General features: G+C 47.0%; 5 protein-coding genes across 5 annotated transcripts; 1 reads left to right on the top strand and 4 right to left on the bottom strand.

Moving 5' to 3' along the window:
- Positions 1 to 2,272: 2,272 nt before the first annotated feature.
- N7478_001334 (uncharacterized protein) lies at positions 2,273 to 2,816 on the bottom strand (the record flags this gene model as incomplete). Its single annotated transcript, XM_056917549.1, has 2 exons — positions 2,273 to 2,611; positions 2,667 to 2,816. 2 exons carry the CDS (start codon positions 2,814 to 2,816, stop codon positions 2,273 to 2,275), a joined length of 489 nt encoding a protein of 162 aa, XP_056785429.1.
- A 3,247-nt stretch (positions 2,817 to 6,063) lies between these two features.
- On the bottom strand, positions 6,064 to 6,438 carry N7478_001333 (uncharacterized protein; the record flags this gene model as incomplete). The annotated part of the gene is made up of 1 exon (XM_056917548.1): positions 6,064 to 6,438. The coding sequence occupies one exon, from the start codon at positions 6,436 to 6,438 to the stop codon at positions 6,064 to 6,066; it is 375 nt and encodes a 124-aa protein (XP_056785428.1).
- A 1,606-nt stretch (positions 6,439 to 8,044) lies between these two features.
- Positions 8,045 to 8,323, bottom strand: N7478_001332 (uncharacterized protein; the record flags this gene model as incomplete). The annotated part of the gene is made up of 1 exon (XM_056917547.1): positions 8,045 to 8,323. One exon carries the CDS (start codon positions 8,321 to 8,323, stop codon positions 8,045 to 8,047), a length of 279 nt encoding a protein of 92 aa, XP_056785427.1.
- Positions 8,324 to 9,015: 692 nt separating this feature from the next.
- N7478_001331 (uncharacterized protein) lies at positions 9,016 to 9,252 on the bottom strand (the record flags this gene model as incomplete). The annotated part of the gene is made up of 1 exon (XM_056917546.1): positions 9,016 to 9,252. The coding sequence occupies one exon, from the start codon at positions 9,250 to 9,252 to the stop codon at positions 9,016 to 9,018; it is 237 nt and encodes a 78-aa protein (XP_056785426.1).
- An 8,349-nt stretch (positions 9,253 to 17,601) lies between these two features.
- On the top strand, positions 17,602 to 18,306 carry N7478_001330 (uncharacterized protein; the record flags this gene model as incomplete). Its single annotated transcript, XM_056917545.1, has 1 exon — positions 17,602 to 18,306. One exon carries the CDS (start codon positions 17,602 to 17,604, stop codon positions 18,304 to 18,306), a length of 705 nt encoding a protein of 234 aa, XP_056785425.1.
- Positions 18,307 to 18,537: the final 231 nt, after the last annotated feature.

Genomic DNA, 18,537 nt, shown 5'->3' with positions numbered 1-18,537 from the left:
CGACTCAGTCAGTACATATATAAATGTGGTCGCCTTCAAAATCTTGAGAACGCAGCCACCATTCCGAGCCCTTCATCTCGATTACATCACTCGCCAGACCCACAACTTATTTACCCATAAGTCATTTACTTCCAAGATGTTGTATCATTTCGCTGTAGGGGAGGTGTGCAATGAACCTATTAGTCAGCGAAGTCCTCCTGGAGGAGAGAGTATGCTTACCTGTCTCATTGTCCGTCTAGTTTGCCAAATACGCCTCAGACTTTGCTAGGCGATCATTCCACGGGTACCGTACGAGAAATTCACCAGACGTACCTGTCTAGTTGGAGTCCTTTTTCTTAGAACAGGGCCCGCGCGCAAAAAATATCGGACTACTCTCGCTAAAAGGACCTGCAACGATTGTTAGCTAGAAAATGCCACGAGGGCAGGACGAGGTATTTGTAGGTTCGAGGGTTGCTTGATCTTGGTGTTTACCAGTGCACCATCAGTTTTGAGTACGTTTATGGAAAAGCGAGTGGGTAGAACACAGCATACCTGCATAAAAAAGAGGAGGATTGGAGGTTTATTACACCCTTACAACGATATTAATTGCCTTATGATCTTTCCCATATACTTACTACATCGTCGTGGACTCTTCCCGCATTAAATTGGACGGCAAATCGATCGACTCATCCTCGTTAGCCTCAAAGATTTGAGCAAGTGTGACGGGCTATATTCGCATACATCTCAAAGAAACATATTCTAGCAATAACTCTCATATCAATATCAAAGACCGGTATTATACTGGATTGTCTGTATCATCTTTCGATGTAGCTGCCGATTTTAAATGGCCTATTTTTTCGAACCGGCCGTCGTTCTCGAGGGGACCCTGTTTTAATTATAGACCTAATTCTTATAGATGCAGATTTTGTGGGACTAGTAGTAATAGACATGCAACATGATGTCCTCGCATTTACGAGGGGAACGGGTTCATTTGATACAGTCGTTGTATCCCATCGAGCCCCACTATGCCCCACCAATCACTAACGGTATCCTCAAAATACTGGGCCATCATTATTATCGCTCGCTACACTAAGTGGAGCATACTCTATGGGGATTCTAACCAATCCTGGGGGTCCTACGACTAACGATGGGGACTATACCTATCATTCTAAGAGCAACAAGGCTCCTAGGATCTACTCATGCGCTCCTATAGTGACTGTCAGAGACTGACATGAGCTGTATACGATATTGGAGGATGTGGACCCACATAGCTTATCTGGGTTCCCCTGAACGCGAGGAAGCTCTCTCTCTTTTGCTTCCTCGCGCTACGTCTTGTATCTAGAGTCGACTATAGCTTTCTCAGTATTTATTATTCATTCGGAAGACACACTCCTCATCCAACGATACGTGAGATCCTCACAGTGACTTTGTTTGGCCCTGGGAATCTGTAGCAGGTTTCTAAGAACAGTCTGAGCTCCTAGGGGTAATTTTGTAGGTGGGGATGACTAATAAAACTAAGCGAAATTACATTACATGAGTGGATACGTTATTACGCGTGTCCGACAACCATTCTCCTATGGGATCGCAGATCCCGGTCGACGTTCGCTTTTCAAGCCTCAGCGCGATTGAAGCAAACCCCCAGATTCCCTCGGTGATTTCCGTTAATTCTGGTACACACTCCCAGATTCCAGATAGTCCAGCCGGTAGGTTCGGCACTATTTGCAGAGGAAGTGCAAGTTGCTACAACACAGTGAGATGACCGAGTTCTTCGAGACCAAGTCTTGTTGAGTTCAGAGGAAAATGGTCGTTATCACCATTGTCCACGGGAAGGCAGGACAATCTATACAATGGGATGACCAATTTGATTGGAAAATGGCTTGATCATTCACATAGATAGTTCGGGATTGTTCCGATGCTTCGGCTTGGTTGCTAATCTGCATTCGCATCTCGCAACAAGTCTGAACCACGCATGATTGGCGAAAGAACTTGTTCTGGTGGTCGAACCATTGTACCAATGATTCGCAGGTACTTGAATATAAGTTTCAATAGACAAATCCCCGATCACTCGGTCCTGCCAAATTTGATGATCGCCACGGGGGCGGAACAATCAACTCTGTTGTGCGGTACGTTTGTCACTTCTAGTTTCAAATTCAATGTAAAAGGCAGTAATAATATTTCCAAGGACGTGAAAAGACTCATATGCTTATCTTTTGCCAACTTTGCTGCCTGTGACAGCCACTATATGATGGCGTCCAGCCATAATAGAATCACATCCATGATTCGTCCCAGATCGCTACTCTTGGGGATGAGCGGATTCCATAAGACCCGAAGGCATACAATCCAGCATCATATGCTGCAGGTGAATTGCCTTCTTCCTTCGATCCTCCAGGTCGAGCTCCATCTCCCGCAGTTGTTGTGTGAGAAGACCCCTCTCACAGACGAGCCAGTCATACGAGGCTTGAAGCTTGCTGTTTTCATCCACCAGACGCATATCCTGAGCGGATTTCACAATATAACACTCCCACATAGCTAAGTACAAATCGAGAAGGTTGAGGCCTTGTGCCGCAAGGGGCCCATCGAGTTCCAGCAGTTGTCTTATCTGCACCGTCAGAGCGCCAATGGGTTGGGAGTGCTGCAGTCATCAGGATGCGTGCTAGAATAGTTTATTTTTATGACGGGAAACTCACCTGGGGCATTTTACTGGGGCTCCCGTCAAGCACCTCCGCTTTTGGCAATGAGGTTTCTCCATCCTCAGACAATTCGCGCGGCTTTTTGTTTGGACAATCGATCAATGGTTCTGGGCTTTGACAGTGCTTCCGATCCATAGGCGAGGACATCTTGCAGAATATCGTGGGGGCTCAAATATGCGGGAAATCAAATTTGAGTCATGAATGAATAGTAGCAGCGCAGTTTGAACGCTTATATATGTTTGTTTTTGGCAGTCGGGCTTTGCAAAAACTGAATGTTTGCCAAGACAGTGATCAAGGAAGTCAATTTTATATTGCAAGGTGCGGTCATCCAACGTTGAGTAAACGCCCCGGTGGACTTCAACACTTCAATCGCCGACAAACCCGATCCATGGGTGGAACAGTTGCCAAGCCTAACTTGAAAATGCTCAATTTGACAGCTTTTAAAATCTTGAATTTTGGCGTCCTCGATCTGGCCACCCTCAACATCTACAGAGGGTGACGCAATGCTCATCTAGATCTTAGAAGCATAAGATCACCCGGTTCTTTTTTGATGGGTTAAGTGCCATCCGCTAAAATACACCAATACCGCAATATTGCCTGACCCTAGGCACGCTTATCTCATGATAAGAATAAAATAGCGCCTGCCAGCCGATTTATTTTGCAGGTAAGCCTGTTTTGGAAGGATTCTAGTATGTCTAGATTAAAAAAATGGAGAACAATAACCTTTGACTTCTTCTGACCCACTCAGTAGCCTTCGGGGAAAACAGTGGACATGAGGTGAATGAAGATAGTGAGCTCAGCAATTAGAACGCAAAAAAAAAAAAAAAAAAAAAACATGATTTCTGACCTCGTGAGCAATGTTCCATGGAGCCTTACTCTGCAAATCAAGCACAATATGTAGATACCTAGAGCCAGTAAATTTTGCTATATTGAGGCCAGACAGAAGATGAGGCTCCAGCGATTGGTCAAAATTGTGGATTGAACTAGAAGTTGGGAACACGCTATTGATCATGTTAGGCCTTTCAAGTCTCTTTGCCTGTATTACCTGGAGAGAACATAAAAGCAAGCATCGCACTTCCAGTCTTACCTATCAAGTCTAATACTATATATCTTGTTCCTTATCTCTTTATTGTCGGCTTATCCCTGACCCTTGCGGGCCTATTTTAGCTTTACGATGTCGATGGAAAATACTGTATCTATTCAGTTGATAACTAGGATTATACGGGCACCTCGGATCTAATTAGGAGTCTTAAAGGAAAAACATATAATTATAAGAAAGTATCCCTATGCAACCTAGACTATTGTTAATAAGCTACTTGCCAACAGTAAAATCAGAAGTAGCGGATAGGCTGCGCTTTATGAATGTCTCGATCTGTGGCCATGATACCGGGAACAGAAGCTTAGTTGTGACTGTTCAACTCGATGATACTGGCCTGATATGGTTCCAAAACCTGTAAGGTTAGATGGCTAGTTATATAATTAACGCTTCTCTCTAAGTTAGGAGTAAGTGCACAGTTGGCTGAAAAACCACGGAGAGAGTGACGACCACTTTATCTACCACTTGAACTCTGGCTGTTGTGTGTCCTACGGAAATTCCATCCCCGACTCAAAAGAATATGACTGGACTAGCGATGGACTGCTGATGTATCTTCTGCTTTAAGTAGACCTGCGAAATATTTTGCTGTTAAATTTGTGGCTTTGCTTATAAGACTTAAATCTTTTCTTGTCCTTGAGTTGTTACTCTCAATGTTTAAATGGGCCTTACAAGATTGAAAATTGATTAACGAGATTAGTCTCTACGATATTAACTGAGCGCTCTGATCTATTAAATGGTAAGTATAGATTTGTAATAAGCCCTGGTAGCAACGATAAAAGTAGCTTTAAATTGTTCTCGGCTCTAAGGAGTAATAATATATCTGAATAGATAACTATTAGTACTTCGGTGATTTATAGCTCTAATCGATAGGATATTATCTGTCTTATAGAAAATATCTGCGAATGAAACGAGCCAAACCACTTGGCTCCAAATGTGAGCAGCTTCTTTCACGGCCACTTAATTTAATGAGATACTTGTCCTAATGGAGTGCTCCTCTCGGGGTGGCTCTTCCTCCCAAGACCCCCACAGCACCAAGTAGTTGAGAGTGTATGATCCCTTCTCTTGCACATAATGCACTGTAATAGCTTTGATTAGCCATAATTGGCCAAGCTAAAAAGACGTTAGTTTCGGCTATGCTGAACTGGAATATATGGTTGTCTTACCTCCTCGTTCTGCCTGTTGGACCAGTCCTATCCGGTCGAGTCTAGTACGCTCGATGAGTATTTAGTAGTAGTTTTATTTGGAATGACAAAGTTATAGTCTTCGGTATTTTCGGATAGAGTGTTCTTGTTTGTTGACTGTGAAGACGATTCGTCGGCGGTGACAGGTTCTTCGGGGTAGTCCGGCCAAGAAAAGGTGGTAAAAAGTTCGTTTTTCGGATGCATAGCCATTAGTTAAATGAGAGTTGGGATGAAAGCTAAGAAAAATGAAATGAATAGTAATAGAAAATGGTAGCCTGGGCCCCTTATAAGTGTAGAATGTTGGTATTGGTGGCCTGCTTTTTCGGACTGAATTTTTCTTTGTGATTAGAAATGGCTGTTGGCTTACTGAACGCATCTGTTCGCTGAGTGGCTGTTTACTGAATACCTGTTTACTGAATGCCTGTTTACTGAATACCTGTTTACTGAATGCTTGTTTACTGAATGCCTGTTTACTGAATACCTGTTTACTGAATACCTGTTTACTGAATACCTGTTTACTGAATGCCTGTTTACTGAATGCTTGTTTACTGAATGCCTGTTTACTGAATACCTGTTTACTGAATACCTGTTTACTGAATACCTGTTTACTGAATGCCTGTTTACTGAATGCCTGTTTACTGAATGCCTGTTTACTGAATGTCTGTTTACTGAATGCCTGTTTACTGAATGTCTGTTTACTGAATACCTGTTTACTGAATACCTGTTTACTGAATGCCTGTTTACTGAATGCCTGTTTACTGAATGTCTGTTTACTGAATGCTTGTTTACTATTGGCTTTTTTATTGCTTATATCTGTTTAATCAAAGTATACTAGTAAACTCAAATGGATAGCTCGTGTGCATTTCATTCAAGTAAAATATAAGCCAATACTAATCAGTTGCTCAGTCTATGGGTAGCAGCCAGGGAGCAGGAAAAAAACCCTATCCCTTCTTGAAACTTCTTGAAACTGACGCGCTCCAAGCTGAGTGATGATTCGAGGATTAAAGAAAATGACTACATTTCACTGCATTTCAGAGCATATGTCTCTACCATACATGATCATCGAGTCACCTGCCACCGTTGTCTCCTGCATCAATATCTGCAATATTTCAAAACCTCAAGGCAGGGACTCGCAATCAAAATCGGCTTCGTGAGCAGTCAGAGCTCTCTGATCAATGATAATTCGTACGATGGGCTCTAGCTGTTGGTGAGCGGAGCATGACATATGAAGTGGACATAGTTCCTCGCATGCTTCTTGGGCTCTGCACACGCGCGTAACTAGCTGGCATGTCTTTTCTTGTAGCCGGAAGATTTTCGTATAGATGGAAGTCATGGACTCCTGCGTCTGCGACTCGAAAAGCTCGTCAAGTACCATGATCATGTCTGCTGTGCTCTCTTGCAGTATTTTGAGCGCTTTGTAACATTCGCGGAGGTAGCGATTCTCGATTTGCTGCTGACCAATTTCTTGCGATAACTTAATAAGCTGTTGCATATTGCAGGGCTTATTATATGCAAAAAGTAAGATGATGCGGAGAATGAAATTAGTCACTGGACAGTTGGGGTTGACTCTATTACTGAGTTCAAGTTTCTATGCGCCTGAGATATAGTCAGTCGATACAAATATCCAAAGCCTCCCGTCAAGTTGAGTGGTTCATCCACAAACTCTAGCACACATGCTCACTCAACGGAGCGTTTTCTGCGTTTAGTTGGTGGGTCACCGTTGCGCGGGGATCAACGCTTGATATGAGCACCGAATGTCAGTGAGGAAGATTTCGAGCCTATATATTGAGACCCAGTCCGCCGTCTTCCTTCTCAGAGCAAGTCTTCTCCTCACTCCCCAATGAATACCAATCGCCTTCCTAGCTGCCTTTGCGGCGCCATCATCGCCAGTGTTGGCTTCCTCTATTTCTTGGTCTACGCAGTTCAGTTCCTTCTCTTCCATCTGCCGACCTCCCTGGATCTGGTACCCACAGCTGTGCTCGTCCTTCTCTTCGCTGTCAGCATTGCATCCTGCTATCTATATGTAGCTCTGAGCTTTGTGATTGAGATCATCACAGACGAACCACTGGCAAGTGAGAGTAGTCTAATCAAGTTCGTGGGGACTATCTCGATATGGGCTACTGCCCTGCCTACAATGGCTTTCCTACCAATTTGGTCTTGGACACAGCTCGGCTACCTTGTTGGCTTGATAGCAGTTGTACTAGGTTATCTTCAAGCCAGAAATGGACAGTCGACGCCGCGTTCCGGTACTTCTCTTGATATCCTATCCATCATCATGCTAGCGCTGATGCCAACAATGCATGCTCTTGCAGGGCCAGCGTCGTTCTCGACTCCCCTCGCTACTGCATTTGTGAAGTTCTTGGCAAGCAACATACTCGGGCTAGTCATCTACATGTTGCAGCCATTGGAGGCTTTAGGAGTTCCACATCATTGGGGGCCTAGCTTTCATGCGATGTGCTTGATGACCACCTTGGCGCTCATTGTTTATTCGCACGAGGTGATGCAAGTGCTGATTGCACGAATGGCTTAATTGGGAGCTATCTTAGCCTCTTGCATCTAGCCATTCAGCCTACATCTACGCGAAAAGGAACCGTCTTTCATCAATTGTGGCTGAGGGGCCGCTGTTACTGTGAGTTGCGGGTTGGCTTTGGAGTGTGCTGCTGGACGGAAAGCTAGGAAGTGTATGAAGAGAAAAATTGCAAGGATGTGTATAAGATATGTTTTCTTGTTATTGAATTTGTTTAGATTTCTCATTTTCGTTGTGGGTCAAAAATCTTTAGTTAAATGGAAGAAGGGACTGTTTACGTATTTCAACGTGAATACCATGGGTCGCTACAGCCAGGCACACGTCTATATTATTCATTCTCAATTGCAAGACCTCAAGACAGTCGCACTTCCATTCAAAACAGGCTTGTGTAAGATACATAAATCAATGTAGACAGGCACGAAGGAGTTCATACCCAGACAGCGGCTTCTTTTGGATATCGCAGGCCTGGGAAAAAAGTCACCAAGAGTCTGAGTCTGGCAGCTGAAGCCAGACAAATTGAGTTGCATCGAGCGACCGTACGGGTAAAATCTCCAGATGCACTGCGAGAGACCTAGCACACTCGGTGTGGCATCGGGCGAAGTCGGAGCATCCAATCGACTCGAGTCGCCTCGCAGTCAGCGGCATTACGGCTGAGCAAATGCCGACGGCGGCGATGTGTCTCTGTCTTTTGAGGGCAGGGAATGCTTTGCTTTGCTACTCGGCGTCCAATTCTTTCGCTGAAACGCAACTTTATCTTAATGCGAGAGTGGTCGGAAGGCTTCTTCCCAGGCGGAACTGGCTGGAGGGGCCGTGCGGTATGACGGGAACTGTAGGAGATTCTGGCGACCATGTTGAATTATTTTGGCTGGTTGAGACGGTGGGTGGTGCTTCTCTAGAGTTTCCCCGTCTGTAGATTAGAGAGAGTTCACTTGATGGACAAAATTTCAGAATGAGCAGCGGAACTGCAGTTAATATATATCCATAAAGAATCAGCCATACTCATCCAACCTGGCGAGGTCACTTTTGTTACTGCCATCAAATAGTGGTGAGAGTCTTGAGTGAGGATTTAGGTACACTTTTGTGAATTGTTTCACTCTTGAGCAATATCAACACCTCATGAAAGGCCAACTAACGAGCATCAACTTTTTCTGCACTGTGTAGAATCAGTAGCTGGCAAGATCACACATGTACGCGATGGATCTTCTCGTCAGCGACAGTGTGTTGGATGTATGCTAAGTCCCAGTTATTATTCGATATATTGAGAGCCCTGTCTACTTAGTCCCGTAGGTTCCATCTTATTGATGGTTTTACGAAGAAATGCTCCAGAAGGGAACTTCAGGCATCTCTGCAGATTACCACCTCCAAGAACAGAATTATTGGGCGAAAGAAAGGACCATTATGAGTTTTATTTCTTGACCTTGGAGTGACACCCAGTTGAATGAGTACCCAGAATCTGCTGCTTCAACGAAGGCTATGCGCATAAACAAAACTTTGCTCATTCTCCCACAATATCATTGCAGCCAAGGCCCTTTCAGGCAGTATTTATTTCACAAAAGAGATATTTCGGCAGTCATCAAGATCCTCAGTGAACTTCCCTGTCGGGCCACGCACCCAGCCTTCACCTCCGATAGATCCCGCAGAGACGGAAATATTCTCCTTATAGGCGAAGAAAATATGAGAAGCCTCTAGCAATTCTTGGGAAGAGCTGGGGCTGGGGTCGAGCCAGAGAAGTGAGTCGGGAATCTCTACATCCAGAACGGGGGTGGAGACTGCTCCCATCTGGCTGAGACCAGCACGGGGAGATGTTGACCCAGAAGGATAGTTTTGACGCGAGGAATTTCTCGATGCCGGGCTCTCCAATCGGTTGGAAAGATCGGACTTGGCCAAGGAGCGAAGGCGGTTGAGGACAGTAAACTCAAGTTTGAGCTTGATACTGTACACTACCGTTTTGAGGCTGATCTGAATAAAATGAAGTTTGTATTCGGCGATCAGAAGGAGAAGGTTGAGGATGAGCACGAAAGTGTTGACCATGACCAGGTGGACCATGGTGCGCCGCTCCGCGCAATCACGAAGCGCCATGACCGGCTTCATGATACGTGCTGCCTTTCGAATGTAGGTCCCGCACAAAACGAGGTCTTGTATACAGAAGCCTGTCAGTTGGATCCGATCGTAAATGGCAGCGGCTCGGGCGAAGTGAGTATTGCCCTGGCCAATGCCAAGAAACAAGATGCTCATTGGGATATGCAAGATCACTGCATTGATGACGATCATCCACAGAGCCCAGCGCATCTTGTATCTGTCGAAAACCACCAAATGCAGCCGTGAGTAGAGCACAACAGCTTGACCAGTCACCATGGCGCACCAACCCAGCAAGAATGGGATTGACATTGCAAGACCAGATGCCTGGGAGACAAACCGAACCATGGCCGCGATAGAGTGCAGCACGATGCCCCACGGGGCGACCTGCATACTCCAGAAGTACAGTCCGCGGTATCTCTCGAAGACATTGAAAGTGATGATCGCAGTTTCGAAGGCATTGTAAGCGCCGATAGAGAACATGGACACAACCTCCACAATCTCCATGTTTGCCAACAGTATGGCCCCAGCTTCGGAGGAGAGACTCGTGAGAGTGGTGTCCATCGTGGCTGGGAATTGACAATAAGTGAGTCGTACAGATTACAGCAAATTGTAGAAAGAGGATGACATACCAAAAGTTTCGAAATCAAATTGGGATGTTGGTGTTTCTTTTGCGCTACTATCTCTTGGGGCATAGCAAAGCAGTCTCTAATAAATTTGATTGAGAAGGAAATTGGGAGAGCAAATGCTTTCGTGTGCGTAGGACCAAAGGGCTTGGCATGAGGCAGGTGAGCGTAAATTACGGGGCATCCGATGTTGAGTCGACCGTTGTTTGTTCCCCAACTTTCAAGGGTGTTTGACCAACGAAAACAAGAAATGATGCTTATTTTTGCTTATGGCCTTTTCTCCTACCATGTGCAGTAAACACCCCCAGCTACGGTTACCAAACGATCTTAAGCACTTTCATAATGAATCAACGACTCTTTGAACCAGGGTAGCTATAATACGTTTTTCCCGAGGGGGCAGACAAATTAAAACCTGACCCTTAGATGAGTCAATCCGGTCGTGGTTCTTTCAAGCCAGATTCTCGCTCCGTTGTATGTACGTAAAACTTGATTTCGTCCAACCTGCTCAACCGTGCGAGATCTCCCATATTTAACGCAAATCAAGAATGCCGCGACTTGTGCAGGGGTGGTCAGATTGGGAGAAAGAAAACTTTTCACCATGGCTAGAGGCGCACGGAAGCTTATTTTGGAGCGACCTCTCTCGCGATTATTATCGCGAGTTTAAATTCAGGCGTTCTCCTGGGTCTTTGAGGGGGCATAAAGATCGTATTTTACGCCGGAAGCATTCTTCATCACACAAGCCGATCGAAAAACCACGTTCACCGGGGCCTCAGCCGTCCAATTGAGATTCTTTATCAATGCACCAATCCGAAGCCTATCAAACACCGTTCCAGCGGAGAATTGAACGATCGCTGACAGGAATTCCAGCGATATATGCTGAGGATTTATCATACATGAGCGAAGAAGAAAGAGATACATTACCTGGCATCTGGCAGTTTGTTCATCGTCAGTGCGAAGAGCGGACAGAGAATTTGAGATGTTATGCCTCCTCTGGAACGGAAATAAGAGTTAGATGACTGTCAAATGTCAATGTGTGCTATCTGTTGTCGGAGGCATATAGGAGAAACACGAATGAACAGTTAACTTTGCTCGTCAACAAAGTACTGTTCCAAGGTGATGCTTTCGCGGTGCTCAGGTGACGACAAGCCTCGCAGGCCCACGGTGATTCATCCGAGAAAGTCTAGCCGAGGGAAACGTGCGACTAGGATTAGACAGTACCACATCCAGGTTACGTATTGGTTGATCTCATCTGAGCCAGGTTCCATGAGCCGAGTGCCTTGTGGAAGTGGAACTAGACCTACAGATACCCGCTCAGTTGTGATAGAAATCGCCCGAAGAGTCGGACTTCTTAACCCAACTAAGGGGGTATCAGGACTGCAGGCCAGTTGACGAAGAAGTACTCCCTTCCAAGCTGAGTCCTTGTACTTTCTATCGCTTTTTCTATAGTAGCCGCACTAAAGCTCTTACACTAGGGCCTTTGTCAAATCAAATGAATTTGCTGTCTGCGGGAAACACAGTTCTACTAGCAGTTCGGGATGCACACGCCCACGGTTCGATGCTCCTAGTAGCGCTGTTCCGTGCTGTTTCCGGTCACATCTTTCTATACTACCAGGAAATTGACCTCGATTTTCACCAAATTGATGTCAAGCGGTTGGATCGGGCATTACGGCTCTTGCTAAGTAGGTAGGCAAAGGATCCGTTTCTGAGGCTGCATGGCTAGCGCATGCGCCGTTCCCACGCTCTAGGGCTCTGCTCAAACGAATGAAAGCCTCTAAGGCACCCTCATTGCCACTGTATCCTGAATCAGTAATGGTCAACGAGTCGTACAGAGTTTATCTCACCAAGCAAAACAGGACTTTTTGAAACCTCTGTCCCTATTCTTCATCCACCATTCCATGCACCCCAGATGTGACAAAGCACCGCACTGTATGCAGCGTAGGGCCACTGTCTCCTTTGCGTCTCCCTCATCCTCGGTCAGACCAAAGCCGCAGTGTATATCGGTGAAACCATCGCTGTGGCCTATACTATGAAGCTCTATGCCCTGCACGCCGGCCCGAATATTGGTGACGCACGATAGGAAAGCGGGATGGCCAGGCGAGACATTCCACGGGACATTATTCGATCTGAGTGTTGCAGCTGTGACAAACGACCCCATGCTCGGAGATGGCACGCTTGTAGCAGGCGTGTGGGGTGGTGTATTGGGCGTACCTGACTGGACGGTGTGATCGAGCTCCGATATCCGAGCGACTGAGGTTCTCGAAGACGAATGCGCTACCGGCGGTGAAGGCGAGCGGCCGGTACCACTGCATGGCGTCGAGTTTCGAACAGCGGCTTGATACCATCTTTGAGCTACATCGTTGGTTTCCTGGCTTTGGTGCCAACTCGCGCACAAGAAGCACTTTGCAATATCACGAAGAGAGAGCTCCAAGGTCGCCAAGTTAAGTGGGCGTCTGGCCAGGCTTGTCACCCTTTGGAGGCCCACTTGAATGACTGGTAATCTGATCTTGCTCTTGCAAGATGTGTCTTTTATAGTGAGACCGCAGCAAGTCCTGCTCTCTTGAGAGGCAATATTCATCTCGCAGGTAGTCAGAGGATCCCATTGAATGTTAGACATGGCGTGGCTGCGGGCGGATACGATAGACAATCGAGAAAAGAGGCAGATTTCTTGCAAGATACCAGGTTCGAGTCGGATATTTATAGTCACCTGGGTTGCAAGGTGATATCCTTTATAGCATGTGTATCGGATAGTTCCTGAGATCTACATTCTATCCATACAACTATGCCTGGTATACAGGCCTGATCAATCGGTATAGAGCCTTCATTTTAGTCGGCCCGATTGGCTACTAGAGCGGTAAATGAGTATTTTCATATAAGGAAATGCCACGTAAAAGATGCTGGATGCTGCTGGCTTATTTCACGGCTGAGCGTGGGAACGGCGGGAATAATCCCAGGATCGGACAAGCTCCCAGAATTTATCATCTGGATCCCAGGAGCGGGATTGGAGCACCTACTATTCCTAGTCTTGGTTCTGAGACCATTCTCCGGCTGATAGGTAACAGCCCATACGCTACTCTCCCTCACAAGCTACAGCCCCAATAAAAGGTATGTTCCGTCCCCTGTGGCCTACCTGGTTCGGCTTATGTTTCGCCTTCTGAGTCAGTGATAGACACATGGAGAACACTTCTTCTAGCTACTCTTTTCACCTTGACTATCCAAGCCCGACTTTTGGCCTCTTTCCAGAGTTTGACCTGTAAACAATTTGGCACCTCTCAGGTCTGATTTCACACCTGTCCTTTGATCATCAGGCATACGAGAACAAGATGGCGTGTGTACCTGACGAAGCCCCTCCAGACTATGCAGAGTGCATCAGGGTTTCTCCCCTGGATATTTCTTCCCACCCGTCGAGGCCAACCTCCGGAGAAAGCTTTTTTCAAGTGCCTCCACCAACAACCTCATCCTCTGAAACACCACACCGTGCTCGTCGGAGCAGAAAACTGAGAAAGAAAGTCGCAAAGGGGCTGAAGCTTGCAGTTGGTGCCACTGTAATGGCTGCTGCAGTTCCTGCTATCTGGGTTGGAAATGTGGCTTATAAGGGAGGGTAAGCTGCTCTCCAGATAGTTGCGGCTCCGGTTCTGGTTTGTGTGTTTTGCCTCTGTGTGGATGATTTTGATTACTGAGATTTTGAGTGCTCTGCACCTTGTGTTAATTTCACTGGACATTTTTGAAGATCATCTGGGGGCATTTTCAAGGGGATGGCGGACAAGAAATCTGCGCTGTCTTCGGGGTGAATTCAGGCCTTTATTTTATAAGCAGTCAATTGATCATGAAACCGTTAAAGGTATAAATTCTATGGCAGAGAGCTCGTAGGCTCCTTTGACATGTAAAATGAACGGCTGACAGAATTTCTTTCTCCACATAAGCACTGTTATGTGAGTCTGTCGCACATGAGTTACTGGATGAACTCGTCGAACAAAATCCGTCAAGTTTTGGATATTGCGTTGGAAGACTACCCGGGGGCCCTCTTGTATTCTAGACAAGGCCAGACAGGGCAAAATGTAGTCACTCTCGCTCCAAACGCCTAAATGTCTTCAAATAGTAATCAATCTAATGTGCATGCGACCAGCTGTCCGGCTAATGAAAGCTGAGTATCGGTCTCGAAAATCATCAATTTAATTGTAGACTAACATTACTAATACTTCGATCACATAGATCTGATATCCATCAATACCATCTCGACCAGTCAAGCTATCACTCACGACCTCGCGGTCGGCTATTCTCCAATCTTGTCGATCGTCGAAGCGGAGCAGTGCTACTGGCATTCCGCGTCAGCCGTGCCGACCGACGGGGCTGTTCGTGCCGTACTGGTGCCAGGGGTGACCGAGCAATGCGGCCCTGAGAAGTCGTACTATCCTCAGTGGACAAGGTATTTTCTAACTGCAAATTATGCCCCGTACCCATGTCCCGGTCTACCATCAACGCGCTGGCGGAATTAGTCCGACGCCTAATGGGACGGATGAGGGCATCTAGAGCACCATCACTGCGGCTGCTGATTGTCAGAATCCCCCCTCCATAACGTTGAAGCGATTGAACTTACCAAACACAGCAAGAGGTGTCAAAGCCTGTGTCACGCTGGTCCAGCCAGAGTTCCATGCAGGACAGGTGCGATAGCGCGTGGCATTGCTGACATCGGAGAATCACATTTTCATCGGTCGTGTCTCCATCTTCCGCCAGGCAAAAGGTGCAATGGATCTCGTTCACATCATGGCTCACAGCGAGACAGTGTAATTCTAGGTCTTGAGTTCCTGCCAAAATATTCGCGACGGACGCAATAGCGGGTTGTGCCGGCGAGACCGCCCACGGCACATTATTTGCTCGTAGCATCGCGAGAGATACATAAGGCTGGATTGCTTGCGGGTGCTCGTGCTCAGTCTCACTGGTATCATATGAGACACCGTGGTCCAACTGATGGGTTGCAGGTTGGCCCAGGTCACTTTCTTCATGGCTTAGCGTGGCCGCGTGTTCCAGCGCAACGTGGCTGCCGAGCTGATTGCGAACAGCGGCATCATACCAGCGTCGACTGGCCTGATCAGCTTGCCGATCTCGATGTCATCTGGAGCACAGAAAGTAAGTTGCAATGTTGTGCAATATCGGCTGTAGGGTCTGCGCATGAAAAGGTGCTCGAGCAAGGCTTCTCAGCTTCTTCTTTCCCTGCTTGAGCATCTTTGCAGAGATCCTATTCTTATAGCGAGCACCTTGCTCTGTGATGCCGCAGCAGGTAGCCTGGTGGGCCAGATCCTCACCAATCTCACAAACACTGACTGGGCTCCAAAAGGTAGACATGGCGAAAAGGCTAAATGTAGTATAGATCGATAATCAAAGATGAGACAAGTAGCAGGCACAGAATTTATCACAGGGGTCTGCAAGTGCCTTCTAGTTTTTTATATTTCCTCCTGCTCCTGCCTAGTATGGAATGTGCGCTAGAGGGTAATCCAGGAGTCGGGCTAATTGCATGGTCCAAATTGCTCTAATAGACTACCTGCAGGCATTCCAGTCCATCGAGACAGCGGATTGCACCAACTAGCCTACGCATTAGATGCAAATAGATTGGCCCACTTTGAGAAGCTTTTGTTGAAATGCGAGGAATCCATGGCGTCCCGCGCAAACGCAGGGCTCCAGGAAGAGCATGGAGATTCCTAGGAGCACAAAAGTTCCTGGGAACAGCCTGTCTGTTCCACAGGCCTCATTTTCCGCGGTTCTAACCCAACCGAACTCCATCTAGCTCAAATGTAAAGTAGAGGATCAGCCAGAAGAATGCACACTGCTTGAATGTGGTAATCATAGCACCTCCTATAAATACTCGGTCGGGCCTGCGAGTTCGAGCATTGCTCCTCCATCGACAAATTTGTTCGGCGCCTCCATCATCTCATCCGAAACAGCCTCTCACTACATGTCGGAGATGTCGCACCAACTCCATGCCATCGGTTGGTCATCTTATTCCAGCATCAGTGCGGCTGCTAACTTCCCATTCTAGCAGGCTCTTTGCCGTCATACGAAGAGTGTCCCGCTGCTCATTGCTGCAGACTGTTTATTCAAAATGCACTGTTCTTTGCAATTGCTCGGGGAGATGTGCAGGCCGTGATTCAACTCCTTCAGCACGACATCCATGTCAACAGCAGCGGACCGAGGGGCCAGCCCACGTTCTTCACGGCTCTAGAGTATCAACAGCACGAGATCTTGAAGATCCTCTTGGGTGACCCGCGAATCGATGTTCACATCACAGATGGCCAAGGTCACACTGCGCTCCATCTGGCGGTGATATACGACGATCATCTTGCAGTCCAGATCTTGCTGAATTCTCGATCTGTCGATGTCAATCGCCCCGACTTTGCAGGGGACAGCGCATTGCTTCTCGCGGCCAAGACATATAGTGGCTTCGAGCCCAGACGCGACGCGATCCTTGAGCTGTTGGTTTGTCATCCACAATCGATGGTGGGCCAGCGCGATGCCAAAGGCCGCTCGCTCTTGCAATATGCAACTTTCACACCGAACCAGAGGCTGATCGCGCAGTTGGCGTGAAGCTGTCTTCATTGAAGGCCCTGGAAGCCTTGGGTCTTTCCCCTTAGGTCAGAACACAAAAGCCGGGCTGCAGAGGGACGGCATGAAGCGACCGTGCCACGAATACCCACAGAGCCGGAAGTAGTTGGAATATGACTAGACTAGAAGGCCATGGCGCTATGTTGAAAGGCCAATTCCCTCGTCTGTTTGAGGCTTTTGGGAAGATGCCGGGCGTGGGCCGACCGCAGAGTGACGGAGTCTCCACGTGGCCCGCCTTTCACCAACCTGACCAACCTTAGGAATACCAGACTGCATGACAGAGGAGTATCTATACCCAAGTGCCTCAGAAGTTCTGGAAGATCTGCAAGATCTGCAGTTGCGATCAAATTCGGAGATCGAGGTTTTCTCATTTGTTAGAAATCGTGATGTATTATACCATAATGATTGCCTGAAGTCTGAGATATATATTTCGTATGGCTTAGTGTTGAGGAATTTTACAACCCAATAAACAGGGCAGAACTGTGTTTATTAGGGAAATGAGTTGAACGAGGATAAATTTTCGTACTTTCTAATCAGAATTTCGATGTGAACAGACCACATGCAAGAATTAGAATGATATATATCCAGGTCCAGGATTTAGAAAACCCGACAGGGGGTTCAACTGAAGTTGCCGAGTCGAACCCAAAAGCCACCATGATTGGTCAGACTGCCTACAAGTGGACTATTTCACCGCCTTTTCCAATCCAGTCTTCTTGGAAGATCTTATCCACTGGGTGCCCCTTGTCTCACATGAGTAACCGACGCGGTGTGTTTTACCTCATCAGTCCCTGTCACTCGCCGCGACCGCCAGGATGATTTTGATTGCTTAAAAATGACAAGCCGACGGACCATCCTAAGCCGATCTTCAGCACTGGAGCCGCGCCAATCAGTCGCCACCGGAATAAGATGTGAGGGGACAAGACGAGGCAGGAGATTGACATCAGCCCACCACAAAACCTTGTTGGATCTGTGCATGTCAAACAAGTCCGGTGAGATGCTTGCGAATCACAAAAAGCGCTTTTGGAAGCATATTTCAGCCCTCCTTCTCCCGAAAACTGGTCGACTCTACTCATGGCAATCCTGCCGTCGCCAAGCCACGAAGTGGGAATCCCAGCAAAGCCATGCTCAAAACCTACCTCGTGACACTGCTGCTGCGCCAGAGATCCGATTTGAAGCTCCCGGGCCTCCAGCGCCTCATGGCTCAATAGCTCTGCCTCCCATCTCTCACCTGAATCTCTGTGTCTTTTGGCCTGCCTGGGAACCCCCTCTTGAAGACTCGAGCGATGATGAAATGCTTCCCGCGGTCAATCTGCCTCCCGTACGCACTCGAAGTCATCAGGCATCAACTCTTGAGACTTTCCACAGCGACCTGAACTCACCAGTCTTGACTGCTATGCAAAACTTTGAGGTGCAGCTTCGAGTGCTCACTTCCACACTCGCCGACCAAAATATACATGTCCTTGCCATTGAAAATGCGTTTCAAAATTTAAAACTCGAAATATCGAACTCGTCAGTGACACACAATGAAGGGCCTTGAACGATAAACAAGCGATGATTGCGAAATACCGCCGGGGGTAAAAGCTCAGAACAGACGAAGCGTCACCTCTTGAGAAGATTCATTTACATTCCTGCCTGTAGCTCAGCAGTGGTCCATATTGTGTTCTTCGAAGTTGCTGTGCACATTTTACAAGAGCTGTACCTACTCTGTTATTCACTGATTGAGTCGTGAATTTCAATCGAGCTGATATACCTATATTCAAATTGACAC

This window comes from Penicillium angulare (genome assembly GCF_028827245.1).
Source record: "Penicillium angulare strain IBT 27051 chromosome Unknown utg000001l_segment0_segment0, whole genome shotgun sequence".
In the NCBI taxonomy this organism is placed as follows: Eukaryota; Fungi; Ascomycota; class Eurotiomycetes; order Eurotiales; family Aspergillaceae; genus Penicillium; species Penicillium angulare.
The sequence above is the reverse complement of the archived record's forward strand: the minus strand, read 5'-3'. Positions and strand labels throughout refer to the sequence as shown.